We start from the raw sequence: 17,871 nt of genomic DNA, 5'->3' as shown, positions 1-17,871 counted from the left end.
TGAGAAAGGGACCTTCTGCCCTTAATAGGCTTGGTGCAATGCAGAGTGCCGTTAAATCAAATATATTTCACAAGGCGAATGTCAGGATTTCTCTTGATTTTTGTAAGATACATTTTTGTAAAACGATTTTAACTGCAGAATCCTGTGTTGCACTGGTTCCCTTTCTCAGGGAACCCGAGTTACATAAGAAACCTACTGTCTATGGCTGTAGTTCTCAACTTGGGGGTTGGGACCCCCCAGAGGGTCACAAAATAATTTGAGGGGTCTTATATTTAAACCAGAAATGAGCCCTCCACTGCCCCAATGTTGTTTGATTGGGACAATAATGGAGGGTTTGCCTCTTCTTATGTCTGCTGATAGGCCACAAAGTTTGATGGTGTTATGTGAATCTATTCTGAAGTTATATGCCTTTTAGTGAGAAGCCACTCCCACACGCCCCTTTGGCCAATTAGTGTGAAAAATGAATAACTTCTTCCTTGCCGTATGACCAACCTTTCCACAAAGTTTCATGGTATTACATGAATCTTTTCGGAAGTTATATACCTTTTGAAGATAAGCCACACCCACCGCCACGCCCCCCCTACATGCAAATCCATTTAAAAGACTAACCTCCATCCAACTCTGTTGGTGGAGATAATTAAAACAATTGCAGATCTTATGTTATCATAGCAATAACTAGGGCTGGGCGATATGGACAAAATCAAATATCCTGATATTTTTTACCAAATACCTCGAGATCGATATTGCGACAGTATTGTAGGGATGACTATTGGTGCTTTCACAAAATATTTACGCAATAAGATTTTTGATAAATAATCATCAGTAATGTGGATATAATGACTAAGTGGGTAAAGGCAAATAATAGAACAGCTAGAACAGTCTGATACGTTAAAAAAATTAAATCACTTTACTGTAATGCAGCCTTTAAAACCAGGAAAAGACAACACGTATGCCATATCGCGATATTACGATATCCAAAATCTAAGACGATATCTAGTCTCATATCACAATATCGATATAATATCGATATATTGCCCATCCCTAGCAATAACCATGAAAGAAACTAATCATGGACCCAATGCATTATCATCCCAATAGTGTGACCACTTCCCAATTGCATTTATGAAATAAAACATAATTGTAAAAGTAAAAGTATAGAAAATATAACATCTTTTAAGCAAAATGAATAATTGACTATTGCTAAAGAATGATATACATATTTTGAATTAGAGCCATCTGACTAAAAGTCAGCAAATCCATGGAGGCTGTTGCAGTAGGAATGAGCCATTGGCACAGTAATTTCCCTGTGCTGTGACCTATTTTGATTCGGTATAATATGGAAATCTCAACAAAGGAAGGGCCGATAAATGGATGAATGAACCAATGAAGGCTTGTTCTGAATGAAAACAGCAATGGATGGAACCAAGGGAGTCTGCATGCAAGAGGAACACTGCCATGCTTTAGTTCCAAAGCGTTTTTGAACCAATTGAATCCTTGTCTTGCAATCCCTTCCCACATTACACCCCGCCACCCTCACACACTTGAATGCTTATTCTTACTTGCGTCCTCCATCCCCCGTTCAGTGACAATCCATTAGTTATATTCATTCAAAGACTGCGATGCTCTCATTTAGCCACCGACATTCAGTATATGCTCACAAGGGATTGTTCACTGATGCCAAGAGACAGTGTTCTGACCAATGTATGAAAATGAGGGACGATGAATGGATAAACTTCTCTTGCAATGAATGTTAGTCAGTGTTCACTATCCTTACAATATCATGGCTGTGTGTAAGGATTGTTCTATTGTGGAGCTTTCTACACAATATCCTAATGTCCCAAGTAGAATATTGTTATGTAAGTAGGTTATTTTCTTCTTTTAGCTAACATTTTAAGAACCTCTCGTTTTATTCTCATTCCTGAGGCTCATTTCCTGGTGACACAAACAATATTAACCATTAGAAATTTGTTTTAAATTCACATCTGATGTGACACAGACTTCATAAGGGAAGGGGGGTACACATACATACTTTGTAATATGTACGGATAGCATAGATAGACCTATATGGAAAAAATCCACATTTTCTTGAGGGGACAGGCACAGGAACGCTTCGCTGCATCTCAAGAACATTGACATTAAGAGATAGTGTTGGCTGCAATACAATACCCCTCTCATAGGGGTTAGTGGCTAATACAGTAAAGCACACTTCTTCCTTCACTTACACTGACAGAATATGAATGTGTCAGAAAGTTGAGTGAGTGATGTAATCCCCAGGAAGGGTGACAAGGTGATAAATTGTCATACTTTCCATCTCCTTTACAGACATCAGTAATGTCAACGGTGAGCAATACAAGGCCATAAAAAATGATGCATCATATATTTCAGCTGAAACAACAACAAAAAAGTACTACTTGAAACTGTATTGCACTTCCAACTGTCTTAAAAGAGGGCTTCCCAGGTTCTCCTGTGCGATGAAGGGCAATACGGTTAACATGATTTACAATCACAATTTCCACTAAGTGACATTTGATGGCATAAATATTAAGTAGAAGCGGATGCATACTGATCATCAACCGCTAATAAAATGAAGCTTCATTTTCACAACCAATTTGACTCACTGATAATTGCAATCCATCATTTCGAGTCGTTGGGATCAATGGGCAGAACCAACCACTGATGTTGTCTATAGCAGGCTTTAGGCATGTCATTATGATAAATGGCTCAATCAGTTGAAGCTTAGGAGGGTATACTGTATCACTCACGCACGGATCAAAAAAAGTTGAAGGCGTTTTGGCCAGAACTTTATCCCCTGCCACAATCAGTTTGATAAATACACAGCGTCCAGGGAAGCATCAAGCACAGAAGGAATTAGAGAGGGTGGAAGAGAGTTTGTGGCTAACAGCAGATTGTTTAAAGGTGGCAAAGATGGTGTTTGATGTTTTTAATAAAGTCAATGACATAGCATATGGCATATTTTTAGGCACATAGGTTAGTAACAGGAATGAGGTGGTGCTATTCTGAGCAACTCTGCCTCATTGTAAGTATTTATTGGTCTTGTAATTGATAACCTTCATTATGATGATTTAACACTGCAATTATACCAGTTACATAACTTGAAAAGCCACTGTGCAACTAATTATATGCTAGTTTATGGCTAAATTGTGGATAACAAAGGGTCAATTTGTAACAAGTTTGGCAAAATTCAAGCTTGAGTGGACACCCAGTGGTCAAGGACATGCTGACTCATGATTGTGTTACACTGAACAGAACTGAAAAATGTCTTCTGTAAAATAAGGCAAAACTGTTCTTGCATACTTAATTGCCTTCTGACTTTCTACTCTCAAAAAGCCATAAAAAAAAAACTTCCACCACCATGTTGAAAGTGCACAAATATTATACTCATGGTATGTGTGTGTGTTTGCTCTTTTTCTCGCTGTGTATTATTGTACTACTGTTCCCATACAAATTTTGTTAATTGTGGACAACTACAATACTTTCATATTTTTTTCACAGCTACAACACAATCTAAATCTGAATGCATTTACACCATTGCGGCTGCTCAGGGGCAAAAAAGGCAGTTGTGGTCCTTAATGGAGCAAAACGAAATTAAAATGAGAAGAGAAAGTCATTTCGTATGACATTCTTTGGAAATTTGTGCTTATTCTAAGCCATTTAGCATCAAAGGATGTCAAAATACATGCAATAGTCAGCAATGCCAATATATATAAAGTAGATTGGCATCATCAACCTACTGCACAGGGATCATCATGGACGTCTATGATTTATATTGTATTGCTGCAAGCCCTGACTAAATACATTGGAAGGCAGAAGAAACAATGATAAAACAAGGTCTTGCAGGTCAACACTTTTATTTCAACAACATTTAGACACCATCCCCACATGGAGTAGTTCAGGTTCACTTCTGAATGTTCAACGTTGACTACTTCTCACATATCTGACACAAGCGACAATCTAACAAGAGCTGGCATTATGTTCAGAATACGTAAGTGCTTGTCAGAGGGAAATCATTGCAAGGAGGCAAAGAGGGACTTCTAAACCCTGATCACCATTTTTTAAACCCAGCATCTTAACATTAATGCTATGATAAGAAAAAGGGGAGATTCTCAGCTTTGTGTAGACATAAGGCATTCCTGACAGAGAACTGGAAATCAATGAGAATATTATGACTTAGTTGCCTCTAGTGCTAAATATAAATAAAAAAGAATATAAACAAATACAGATCCTTCATGTACAAGATAGAATCTGGAATTTATTTGAACAACAAAATTTGGGATTCCTTTCACATTATGTTCTTGAAAAGCTTGATTTGTTGATGGAAATGAGCTTCTTGGAACTTTCTCAACCCGTCATAACTCAAAATACAGCCTTGTTTTTCTCCATTCTGTGCAAACATTACAAATATAGACAACTTTTACAGCCTCAAAATAGATAGGAAACTCAAGAGTAGCTGTCACATAATGTCAGTCCTTGTTGTAGGTTCAGACAATGCATTTCAGAGTGAGAATATATTCAATCCAATAAATCACAAGGTAAACAAAGCCAACAGCTCGGGTGACAGTGTTTCAACAAGGTGCGCCATACTGCAAATACAAAAGTTGGCCTTTATTGTTCAAGTCAGTGCTGTAAAGAAAAAGTGTGAAATATGATCAAAATCATCAAAATTGGATCCTTTATTGCACCCCCACCCTCCCCCAACACACACACATTTGTTTGAATTGGTATTTTAACTGGTATTGGCAGCCATAAGGTTCGACACACAGGCTTGTAACCATGCTTATGACCAAAAAGTATACTGCTTAAAATTTTCAGACTGGCAGGGTAAATCTGTGTAACACTCTTTTGTCAACAACTACTGTCAAGGTGCCCTTAAGCAAGGCACTTAACCACCAACTGCTCAGTCAGTAGATCTGCCGACAGTGGAAAACTGCAGTGGTACTGGGCAGCTCCCAGGTGAGAAGGTATGTATCTGTATGAATGTGATGCAGGGCAGTGCTGAAAAAGAACATGCATGCTCAGCAAAACCCTTCCCTGGCTGAATAAAGGTAAAAAGAAACATGGAATGGAATGGAATGTTCAGGGCTGATATTTTTGCATTATTTTGCGCTAAAAGAATGAGCAGAATACATGGTGGACTTCAACATGTAACAAATTTTGATAAAACAAAAAAACATTGCGACAAGAATATGTAACAAGTATGTAGATGTGAAAAATCACAAATTTTTAATTTTCGTGATTTTCATGTTTTAACTTCAATTGATGGGTTACATGCTCCTCTATGGATTGAGACAATTCTAGAACCCTTGGGGCTTTCAAAACCCAATGGATAAACTGAAAAATGCATGGCCATCAAACGACAAACAAGGTGTTTTTCTTAGTTCCTGAAAAGCTGACATATTGGAGATATACTTTTTCACCGGACAGCTGCGATAAGCTTATATTACAATCTTCCGGAAGATAGATTTACAATAGCAGCCATCCAGCCACCCTTAAACTTTCAGAAAGCCATTTCGTGCCAAAGAACAAAAACTGTTGTGCAACACCTCCAATTTCATTTGACTGACAGCAGCTCCTGCGACGCCCTCCTGATGGGGTGCACTCCACTGCACTCCACAGGCTCTAATGTCTCCATGGCCTGATGGAGACTGGTACTTATGTTGGATTGATAGATGAGGTGAAGAAAGCCATTGATCTTGGACAGATTTAATAATAATGCAATCCACCTGATCTATCGTTGCTGCGATAACTATCAGGCACCAAAGCCAATCTGTTATACACCAGCATTATATCTGACTGCTCAGTCACTCACGCGTGACATAACCGCCGCCATGACTGCAATGTAGGCAATGTGGAATGTGGTTGACCCTGTGCAACAGTCTCACAAAATTTTGTGACATAAGCACGAACTCTGAAACGCAGATAACGTGTTGTGGACACAAATTATGTGAACATTTCCTCCACTACAAACTGGATTATGTGACAGTAGCACAAATTGGACACGCCATTTTCACCTGTTTGTCACGGTTAAGATTAGGCAAGTAAACAACTTTGGTTAAGGTTAGGGTAAGGATTTGGTCATGCCTACATAAGAAAAGTTTTCGCTAAAAAATTCCCACTTTACTCAAAGTAGAAAACTTCTCCGCAGGACTTCAAAGGTCATCGGAGTTGAAGGCAAATGTGTCTGCCCATCTATCACCCTGACAACAGCCTTACATTGCACCCTGCTATTCCTGTGTCCATATGTTTCTATGACTACTACCTGTTTCTAGTCGTGTCCCCTTCGCGTAATCCTTTCATCGTGGGAAAACGTATTTCTCTCACTTTTTCCACCCACAGAGCACGTTGTTGCATTTTAAGCCATCATGCTCATTACACGAAATCTCGGGAGACCGGGTTCCCCTGTGACGTCTGCATTGGCAAAGTTGCACAGCCTCACCAAGTCCAGGATCTGGAGTCAGACTCTTCACACATTGCTTCAGAGCTTCCTCTCTTAACAGAGTGACTCACTTAAATCTATAACTAAACTGCAGTAAAGTCTATGCTGTATGCTTTTTTGAGTCTGTGTGAGGACGCTGTGAAACTAATGTGTTCAAGGCAATGCTGGCATTATATAAATGCATCAATACACAATGCAAACTCCTCTGAAAACCAGTAATGAAACACCCGAGCTCCCCACTCCATCAATCAACGCGTCTCGGCCGCCTACACGTGCCATCTCCACCTCATGATGGACACCAATCTAAACCTTCAAGTTTGCTTCCCTCACTAATACTGACATTCTCATACATGCCTGGGATCAATGAATCAATATTCGTTTTAAGCGGCTGCGAGTAAAAATAGCTGTGACAAATTCCTGACAAATGGTGGTTTTTAATGACGGGCCAACGCCTTGTAAAAGAAATATGGAGAGGTTGTGGTCGCCTTTGCATTTCTAATTCATTTCATCTCAAGGTTGGTTCAGCGTCGCATGCTTGACGTGAGCGCTTAATGTCATCTTCCCTGAGACTGACAAGTCGGCGAGTGTCGAAGAGGTGGAGGGAACTTTTACTCATCCCTGTGGGAGGATCCTTGGCAGGACCGAGCCGACGCGGACAGCTTTTCCCGAAAAAACCCAACAATGCTTGAAATCAACTTTTTCACCTTTTCGGATTTCCCAACAAGCTCCACAGAGTCACAGAGACAGGTGATTTCTTGACAGAGAGCATGCGAGAAAGAGAGGGAGAGAGAGAGACAGAGAGAGGGAGAGAGAGAGAGAAAGAAAGAGAGAGAGAGAATGTGTCTCTCTACAGTGCACCACTCTGCGTTAACACCAATTGAAGAGCCACAGAGAACAAGACAGGAGGTAAACACAGACATAGAGAGAAATAGAGAGAGAGAGGGGAAAAGAGAAAGTCTTACCTGGGAACATAAGCACAGCAAACACCCATGACAGGATGACGAAACATACCGAATTATACATGCTTCCCAAACAGAATGTTGATTCTGATCTGCTCGTTTGTGTTATAGACCCTCTTTTGTATCTTCCCACAAAAGGGCTTCAGAAAGCTGCCAACAAAGATCTGCCTTTGCTTTTTTTCTCCCTGTCTCTGTCTCTAAATGTCAGTTTTGATAGCTTTTCATCCCCACTTGCGGGTGTACTGAAGATGCTTTTTAAATCCAGTGCAAGTAGTTGGCGGCACACACAGGCTGGCTCCGCACGCAGTATTCGATCTCCCTCTCTTCCACGTACTCCAGCACACCGAGGGACCAGCACTCTGCAAGATTGGGGGGAGCGGAGGGGGAGGCCAGCCTCTGCTCCGCTAACATTGGCTGAGGTTTCTGTCTGTCACACATGAACAGTCCTAGCTCTGTGTTTTTTTTTTTCTCCCTGCTTTGAATCCTCAACCCTGCTTTTCTTTCTCTGTCCTCTGACAGAACTAGAGCAGGATTAAATAGGTGATGGAGGATTGATATCCAATAAAGGCAAAAAAAAGGGAAGACTCTGAGTTAAAGCAAAAGGTGATCCAAACACTTTTCTGAAAATCGTCCCTTGATGAGAATTTTAGTGTTACCTGACATTTCCTGCATGTGCCGTAATGAGGTAATCTTAATGCTGTTGGCTTCTCAAGGCACAGTGGTGTTATGACAGCTCTGACATACTGCTCTATCCAGTTGAAGTGGATCGCTGTTTACATTTGCGGAAAATAGAAATACTGCTGGACAGAAAGAGAAGTAATGAGGTGACATTCAAATTCCATGTGTAATGGAATTCTCTTCCCAACACTCACTCATGCTATTTTGGGTAAAGTGAACGGGGCTGATGGATGGTTGATTTTAAAATTGCGTTGATACTGTGGCAATAAGAGGTATTCACCCGCCCCATGACATGTTTCACACAGTTGTGCTAAAAATCTGCACAAAGTATTCATTTTTAACAAGATGCAATGGAAGAAAATCAAAGAAGTGTATGTGAAAATATAAAATTCAACAAACGAGTAAAAATGTAGTTTGTAAAAGTATTCAACCCCTTCACTCACTTGGGCTAAACTGTCTCTCTGGGAAGAAATTGCTCAGCAATTCATAACATATATTATTCATGATTCATCTGGTTATAGTGAGACACTTTGAATACATTTTCTTTTCAAAATTGCTATAATTTTACTTCCCTTGCTAGGAAGTCTTGTACCTGTCTTGTCCCTTCAATGAGGCTTAATGGGATTTTAGCATGTTAGGGTGTTTTCTGCTTTACAATGCTGCAGCTCAGTGTGGAAAACCTGGGAGACTTATGGATGGCATTTGATCCCAGGTCCTTTCAGAGAAATTGAAATTATCATCCATCCATCACCTTATATGAAATTACAGAGGTTGTACTTGTCAGTCTTTTGTCCAATTTTACAACAGAAGTCAATGAAGAAATTGGAAAGAAGAATTACTGAAAAGTGTGAAATAAAACAACCTTATTTTTGGTTGACTTCATGGAACAAGAATACTCTTAACCAGATACAACACAATAACAAAGCAACTCTCATTCAGTGTTAATATTTGTTTTATGGCCTGGGAATAATCTTCCCCAAATATTTCAAAGGAAAATTTTAAATACTATATATTCTTAAAATATCAGTGGCAATAAATCTACTTCCTAGGCCTGTCTCTAAGCATCCTTGAAGCACAACACCAACTGCACAATGGTTAAGGTGTAGCTGCAGGACACAGTGCCACTCTCCCCTTCCCCCCTCTATTCATCTGGGTTGCGTTTAGTTTTTAATTTCTCCATCTCCTCTGTATCTAATTCATGGTGAAGATTAAGAGAGGACATCATCTCCATACCAATCACATATCTGCCGAAATAATTGTATCCTATAGATCCACTGGACAGCTATAAATTTGAAGTTTTGAATTTTGGGACCTTGCTGGATGACATAATTATTTAGAAAGGTGAAAGAAACGTGAGTATTGTAAGATAATAAAATGCTCAGCTGGCATTTATTTTTTAACAAATTGTGCCAAATGGATAGTAGCTGGATGCAGGTAGTTCTAGTTGAGCAGAAACCAAAACCAACCAACTGCCAAACAGCAGCCTGACAGTCTGGTAGCCATCTATGTTTCTTGTTTCTAGCAGTAGCATAGAGCCAAGCAAAAAATTATGCATGGATCAAAGAAAATAAGCAAACCTTTTCATGTCAAGGACCACAAAATATCACGGTTTCCACAGATGACGAACCTCCATTTTTATAAGACTTTGTTCCAAGGAACTCACATTTTTCTATAAAACTGAATGGCTCCCCATGCTGTAGGTGGGAAGATAACCTCAGTGAGGAGAGTGAAACCTATGAATTAAATAGTTACCCTTATACATTCTCTCACTGGGCTCATTTTACAGTGAATGAAATGAAAGGGAAATTAAACTATTCCTCCTTTTCTGCCGTAAACAAAGCGGCAGAGCACTTCACCCAAAACACTTTAGTTATCTCTCTGACATTGTTGAAATTAATTTCATTCCAACGCTTTGACGAAGCCTGACATTTTCCTTAAAAAAAAAAAAACCTCTTCTGGCAAAACCTGGAATTTGCAGCAATATTGCCACAAGCAACATGTTTTCAAATGCAAATTTGTTTTGTGGCAAACTTCTAATGAACTTTGCGTTATTGCCAGAGGTTTATTGCACTTTTGTCCCCGCTGGCAAACGTCTGGAAAGTTCAACCAAACTTTTTTGGCAGCCGGGTATCTGAGTGGTTAGAGAGAACCAAAACGTCTCAGATTTGATCACAGCAACAGCCACGTGTCCTGCTGAAGTGTCCTTGAGCAAGACACCGAAGCCCTCTTTTCTCACATGAATCACTGGATTAGCATGTCATCTAAATGCCTAAAATGTAAAAGATAAATGTATGTAGTTTCCTGTAAGCATGCCCCATATTTAGCTGCACATTTTTACTTTAGGGCTTGTACATCGAACACTGAACATGAAGTGTGGGTGGATGGATGGGATGTGTGTGTGTGTGTGTGTGTGTGTGATTATGTGTGTTTGTTTGTCTTGGCGAATGATACACTGAGATCATCACACACTATGACTTCTGGAATTCGTGCAGCTCTGTCAGCCTCATCTCCATATAGAAGACACAAATATGGTGTTTCTTTTTTTTTCTCTCCTTTAAAACCGAAAAAAAAAAAAAAAAACAAGCAGAGCAGCATTTCTATCCCCAGTGGGATTCAGTTCCCAAAGCCTTGCATTGCTCATGCTATGCTCAACTTCTTGCTCTTGTTCAGGTGTTATGAGCATCTTATAAACGGGGATGTGTTATGAAGTGCTACCAAACATAAAACAGACCAACACAGACGTAACATAAATACATTTGAGACGAGACAAAGAGGAAGATAAACAAGGTCTGAGTCCAAGACAAGATGCAGCCTTTGTGTAAAAAAAGACAGTGTGCATACAAAATAGAGTAACATAACTTATTTATTTTACCTTTGCTTAGTGACTACTAGAGCAGTTACAAAGCCTAACTGCTGTACTATCACCCTGGTATGAATACTGCATGAATTTTGCAGAGTTCAATATAAGTACTTATATTTCATCTATTAATTCCCACAGTGGTATTATTGGTATTATTACTCAGTAGATTTTTATTCAGCTACATTAAACATCTATTGAAAAGTCCAATATTTAACAACGCAAAAGGTGTCATTCTATAATTGTTTTTCAGTATGATCTCGGAAATTCCACTTAAAACTGGGTATGTCAGCCTCAATCTCTTGCCTATCTCCAAATGCCTAAATAGTATTAGCATGTGGGATATTGATAAAAATGGCTCTGGATTTTCAGCATTCCTAACAGAGCAGTGTGCTTTTAATTGTCAAACGCTGTAAGAGTATTAACAGTCTGTAGAGTTGGATGCATATGAAGCGAGTGCTGCACAGAGTATCTACCACGCTCACAGAGATGATTTTGGTTCCAATCCTCCCGTCAGATATCGGGTGACCAACGGGCCAAACTCCCAAGAAGTCGGCGCAGACCTCTAAAGAATTCAAATGCACATCTACTGAACTGGTGGGAAGTTCAGTCATGATAGATTTTGGATAAAACAGATTCCAGCCTCAGTCAGCAAGTTTTTCCATAAAAAACGGTGTTTATTTCAGACTCATAATCAACAGCATGCTGTAGCACAATTGCACCGCAATTTATCTGCAGCAGTCTAGACAGTTGCCTAATCTTTCTTTAATTTGCCAGTGATAGCCTCATTGCTGATGCAAAGAAAAATTAGTTGTTGGCGGGCAAGCTGACAATCATAGATCTTCTTGCAACTGCCTGCCCACAGGTAAAATGAATGTGGGAAAATAAATCATCTTGCAATTGCAATGTTATACCATACACTCACACACACAATAGGCATATCATTACAGACATACAATAAATTAAATCTTACCTTGTAAGGTAAAATCATCATGTCAAACATTATGCCACCATTTTATATGACCACTGAGTGAAATAGCTGTGTGGCATCAGGAAAGTGAAACAGTGATGGGCAGTAATGACCTCATAGCTACTACTAAATGTCTTATTTGCATCCATAAATAAAATTTAAAAAAAAAGCAAGCTGTTAAGATGCTCAATCATATCACCAAGCCATTGTGGTACAGAGCATCTGCGAGACTTGGTACGCCAGAAACATAATTTAATTTTGAACAAGCTGCACTTCTGGGAATTTTGAATAAGCTGCATTTCGGGAAAAAAAAAAAGGAGTGTAATGACATGCAAAATTGTTTGGCTATAAAATAACTGCTGAGCCTTTGTTTCCAGGGCATAGCGATTTGTTTTTGTGCTTGCACACTGTGACATGCCAGGTTACCAGTCATAATTGGATCCTTATCCCAAAATGCTTTTTGTGACATGCCCGAGAGGTGGTTCATTTGTAAAAAAAAAAAATTAAATAAATAATAAAAAATAATAAAATTTCTCATGTTTCAAGCAGACTGACAGGAGCTATTTCTGGCCATGGCTTAGCTGTTAAAAGCGCAGCAGAAAAATGTTAATAACATACATATCAGTACGCTGCTGTATTAAGTATAAAAGCACAATATTAGGTGCAATATAATGCTGATCATGTTATGATCCCATGTAAACCTACTGATTATAAAACAATACAGCTGACATGACACATAATCCTTCCCTCTCAGCTCAATTTGGGAAGGCATGTTTCCTAATTGTCACATATACTCGAGGCATCAATTTGGTCTAACGTGTTACATCATCCTTGAATAACAAAGTCATTTGATGAGTAATAGACTTTGCTGATGAAAAGTCCTTTGTTCCAGGCTCTGTTTTCTCTGGCCTTATTTTGTTTTATCCACCAACAATGAAAGAACTCGTCCCACAGAGAAGAGACTTGCCTTTCCCAAGGTGCACTGCTTCCTGCTCTTGCCCTTGGCATAAACCAACTCAGAAAGTATGTGAAAAACAATGTTTGTTTCTTTTACAGCAGCTTGCTAGGCATGCTTTGAATTCTAGTGTTTGCTTTTTACTTTCAAAGGTTCAGCTGGTCTGCCTTTGCCATTTATCTGGATGGAATTTTGTTTCCAGTTGAGTTTGATGTTGGTGATTACTTCCGTGGCATTTTCTTTTTATTAGTCTTTAACTATTTAACATTATTCTTAGCAAAATGAGTGTTGTGCAATGAAAGAAGTTTGTTAAAATTTCCAAGTTGATGTTACTTGTTTTGCTGAATCTGCTCGACTAATTTCTTAAAGTAATAATCTGTGACATTTTCATGTAAATGCACATATTACTACTTTCTATCACTGATTGGTACTATACAATGATGATTCAAACTATAGCCAGTTCATGAAAGCTTTTACATTTGCTGTTCTAAAAACTCTGTGTCTGGTAGCTCTTTCCAGGAAAAATTGTCTGGCTCACAGGAAGTGATGCGTTTTTACATTTCCAGTTTGTTTGGAATAAACAGAAGAAGAGCTGGGTAGTTAGCATGAGCAGTGATAGCCACTAGGGTTGTCGCGGTGGGCGGTGTTACCGGTGGCATACGGTCTTGGAGTCCACACCGGTGTTATTAGCCCCACAGCGGGAATACCATTATTTTGTATTTTGTAAAATAAAAGCACATATTCAGAGCTTCCATGTTCAAGTTAGGCTACTAATGATAAATGGACATACTAAAAACATACTGATCAATAGTATCTGATCTCTAATCTGACAGATTAGGATGAATAGGATTAATTATTTGTCTTTACCTAGTGACAGTAATGTGTCCAGTATAATCCAATCCAATGGGAGCCTAAAGAAGGGCAATATGCCAGAATCTGCACTGCACTCACATTAACTCTCTGAGTGTTGAGCAGTGTTATAAATCTCTAATTAAAAAGTTTACAAATGCCGTTAATACAGTTTGGAGAGGAATTTTAAGTTTCACTTTCATTGTAGTGACACTGACTTTGCTAGCGCTTAGACCCCCTAGTGGTGACAGGCAGTATAACAGGTGTGGCCGGTGTTGAGGAGGGAAACAACCCCAGTGTCAAAATGGCACCACCGTGACAACCAATAGCCACCATGGCTGAACAGACAAAGAACAGAGCGCTACCTACAGAAACTCAAACTGTTTGAGTGACAGGTGACCTCTGGGAAGACCAAAATGTAAAAATATTTTTTTTTTAAATTCAATTTCTCAATAAATGATATTTTATCATGGATTTTACAAGTTCTATTGTTTTTATAACAAGCCATCTCGCAAAACGTCCTGACATCTAGATGTTGTGTATTGGTTTCAAATGAACAGCCACAGTATGTTAAATAAACAATCATTTATTCCTTTTTTTTTTTTACCCATATGCAGCCCCAGATCAGTACTATCTAGATAAATAACTGCACACACAAACACACACACACACACACACTCACTGCAATGCAATACACAGTAGTGTGACGGCCACATTTGGTAATTTATGGATTGTGCCTGACCCAGAAAAGCCTTCACAAAGATAAATGCATTATATAAAGACTATAAGTTGAAGTTGAAAAAGATGTTGAGTAAAAAGGCTGACATGTCCATTGTCTCCCAAAGTGTAACTGGCCCATTTTGTTGGGAGCAAGTAGATCCTCCCCTGTGATTACTTGATTGTAATTTATCCCCAATCAACCGTAAGTGCTCAAACTTGTATCTATAATTTGCCTTGTAAACTGAAAATACTTTAGGTAATAAAGCAGGTTAATTAAGCGCAAACTGATTTTATTTACAACATCTCACCCAAGAATCTGGTCCATCTCAACAGGGGACAGTGAAGAACATTTCCTTAGGCCTACAAACACCTTGAGAAAATGACACCAAACCAGTTCTCTCCTAATTGTAATGAACTCATGAAGATTCATTCTAAATAACACTGGCTATGAATTGGTTTAGTTTCAATAAACACATTCATCAAAAAGTGAACCGCACTACCCACATTAAAAATGTTTTTCCCAATGTTCTCTTGACGATCCAAATGCTCTCTTTTTTGTAGTGTTCGTTGTGTGAAATGGTAGGAAATTAAAAACTCCACAATTCAATTAATTTTGCCAGATGTATTCAGCTGAGAGAAAAACCTTTCTGTCTCCAGATCACAATGGCTGATAAATCACAAACTTCAACAGCCACTTATATTTTATTCTACCTTTCTATTTGTCGAATAGAGTTTACCACCTTTAAGACTGACATAAAATGTAATTGCCTAAATTTAAGTTAAGTAGTGTCATACTGAAGCAAGTTATATGAAGAAGGGAGAAAGAACATAAATCAATGCTTTTCTGAAAATATAACTGATTCCTCTGTACACTGGTGCTTGTTTGCCTTACGATGATCACCTGCTGGAGGTCAGAGTATGGCCACTTTTTTATTAACCACCACATCACTGTATAATAGCCATAGTGGTTAAGATATTAACCAGACTGAGGTGAGGGTTTTTGTTTATATTCAACTTTTTAGGTGACAAAAGTAACATACTGACAGTTGAGAGGGCTTTCGGTTGTCAAGTGGCCATGCTAGAATTCATTTGTTGACATCCACTTGTTGTCTACAAGCTCCTCTATTTAAACAGCTAATGATATTCAAGAGAATGTAAGGGAGGAGAGCAACGATTCCAAGGCTGTAGTCCAGTAGGATATAGAGGTTTATACGACTAATCCAGAACACAGAGGAGGAACTGAAGAAAAGAGAGCTGAACATCCTTGCTACAAGCATGGCAAATTCAGAAATACACAGCTATTATGTTTCATCCATAATACAGTACAGAAACACTTTGTTCATCTACTGTGATCCTCAATGCTTTAAAAATGGAAGAGGTTGAGTAATAATGCTGAAGGACTCCTTTTCAAAGTATACTACCACTTTGATACAAGATGTGTCTCGCACACAGTACATGCTGTTATAATGTTAAAATATGCCCTTCCAATATATTTAATGTATAGAAAATATAAATTTTACTAGACTGCTCCCTCACTTTCGATTACTTCCCACAATTTCTTCCTATTTTCCTTGTCTTTTGCTTTGTGATTGCACAAAGATAGCACTCCTAAATGCACAGCACTCATAAAGAATTCAGTATCTGTAATAGAAAGTAGCTTGTCCATCTCCTGTTCTCGCTGCCCCTGTAGATAACCAGCTGGCCTTCATAAAGTTGTTTAAACCTTTACTCTCCAAGGCCTCAGAGAACCAACAAAAGGTCCTCTAGCTGTACAATCACAGATGAGATGCTACAAAACTTTGAATAACAGTGACCTAGTTTTATAACTGAGTCACCTATAGGAGACAAACACTGCTGGAGGTTTTATTTTACAGTTACAAACCTGTGACTTGCATCTTTGCTGAGCACACATTAAAGAGGCGACAACATTCTGTAATTTATGGTGGAGGTTCATGTAGTAAATTAGCAGAGGTCATTTTTATCTAGGCTTCTGTCATCTATTTTGTTAAGTACAAAGGTGGGGTTGTGAAATTTTGATTCATAAAATTGTCATTTAGTCTTTGGCAATAAATTTTTTTAAGCACAGAATTAATACTTTAGATTATGCTGTTTTCCTCTATCCCAGGAGTATTTGGTACAACCGCTTTAATGAAGACATCTGTTCCCGCAATGCATTTAGAAGCAACACAAACATTGCTTGTACTTATTACACCTATCAAGAACAAAAACCAACAAGTCCCGCAATGTAAGGGTTTCTCTATAGTCTCTCTGCATGTGGAACACTTGAAAAATGTCATTCTATTTTGGAGACAAAAAAGACAGTCTGTGGTTCCAATCAGTGGTTTAGATCTGCTACCATCAGAAAGCTGCATCAGTGGGGAAGATGAATACATGCAGATGGCATGAGTAAGCATATGAATTGCACTCTTAATGTTTCAAGTATTTTGTAGACAGTATATGGTTCTGTAATTCAACAATGAATATAGTTAGAGCTTGGTATGCCCATCCAACATTATAGTCAACCTTTCTCACATCACAAGCAAGCCCCATGTTAAAAGTTCAAGTCCCAAATAAGGCCCAGGTCATAACTGTCAAGTATAAGGTCCCAATAAAGCAATCCAAGTCACTACAAGTAGAGATGCACCGATCGATCGGCCGGTGACCGGAATCGGCCGGTTTTCAGCTGATCGGCCATGACCGGTGACCGGCCGATCAGTCTCATATATCCGATTCTGTGCCGGTCAAATTTAAGACAACGGTAAAAACTCTGCTGTAATTAAGCAATATTACACGAGAGGGTGTGCGTTACCGTAATGCTTACGGACCGAGGCGCTGACCGCATCACTGTCGTGCCAATAATGACGGTAACGCACACCCTCGGGTGTAATATTGCGATTATACAACAGTTACCAACAAAATAAAAGATACAAACAAAATGTATTCATATTGTGGGGCAATTCGCTCTCAAAATAAAAAACGTTTTGCTAGTGTTATCTCCGTTTCCCTGGAAATACATGGGGTCTGACTAATAACTGGAAAACAATCAGTCACGTCAGTAGACTTCTATGTAATGGAACCTAGTTTACTACTCCAGCAAGTAGGCGGAGCCTTAGTAACGACCTAGCAACAGAGACGATTTCTAGTCCCTGTTGAGTCAGCCAGCCAACTTGAGCTAATGCTTTCTAGAGATCGCGGGATTTCCCAAACTGAATAAATACCACACATATAAACACAAAACTGCCTTGCTAGCTCAATCTTGTTGTAACTAAGATATCTGCTGGAAAAAAATAATTTTTCCATGGACAGATTTAGCTACTATGTCTGCGAACTTCACATGTATTTTTAAGCTAGTAGCGCCGTGTCACCGACTCACCAGCACAGCTGATGGATGGCAGAGCGTCTGGTAACATCAAGGCTGAACAGAGTTAG

General features: G+C 39.0%; 1 protein-coding gene across 1 annotated transcript in view; it reads right to left on the bottom strand.

Annotated features, from left to right (window-relative positions):
- The window catches only part of opcml (opioid binding protein/cell adhesion molecule-like), a 234,670-nt gene extending 227,137 nt beyond the window's left edge, over window positions 1–7,533 (bottom strand). Inside the window, exon 1 of the mRNA XM_071525387.1 lies at window positions 7,417–7,533. Coding sequence (XP_071381488.1) covers window positions 7,417–7,477 — 61 coding nt within the window. The 5' untranslated portion in view covers window positions 7,478–7,533. The remainder of the gene's footprint in view (window positions 1–7,416) is intronic.
- Between the last annotated feature and the right edge of the window lie 10,338 nt (window positions 7,534–17,871).

Source organism: Centroberyx affinis, unplaced genomic scaffold, assembly GCF_046629955.1.
Source record: "Centroberyx affinis isolate AG114_WGS23_722 - 3 ecotype Tasmania unplaced genomic scaffold, CSIRO-AGI_Caff_v1 ptg001291l_1, whole genome shotgun sequence".
Lineage (NCBI taxonomy): Eukaryota > Metazoa > Chordata > Actinopteri > Beryciformes > Berycidae > Centroberyx > Centroberyx affinis.
The sequence above is the reverse complement of the archived record's forward strand: the minus strand, read 5'-3'. Positions and strand labels throughout refer to the sequence as shown.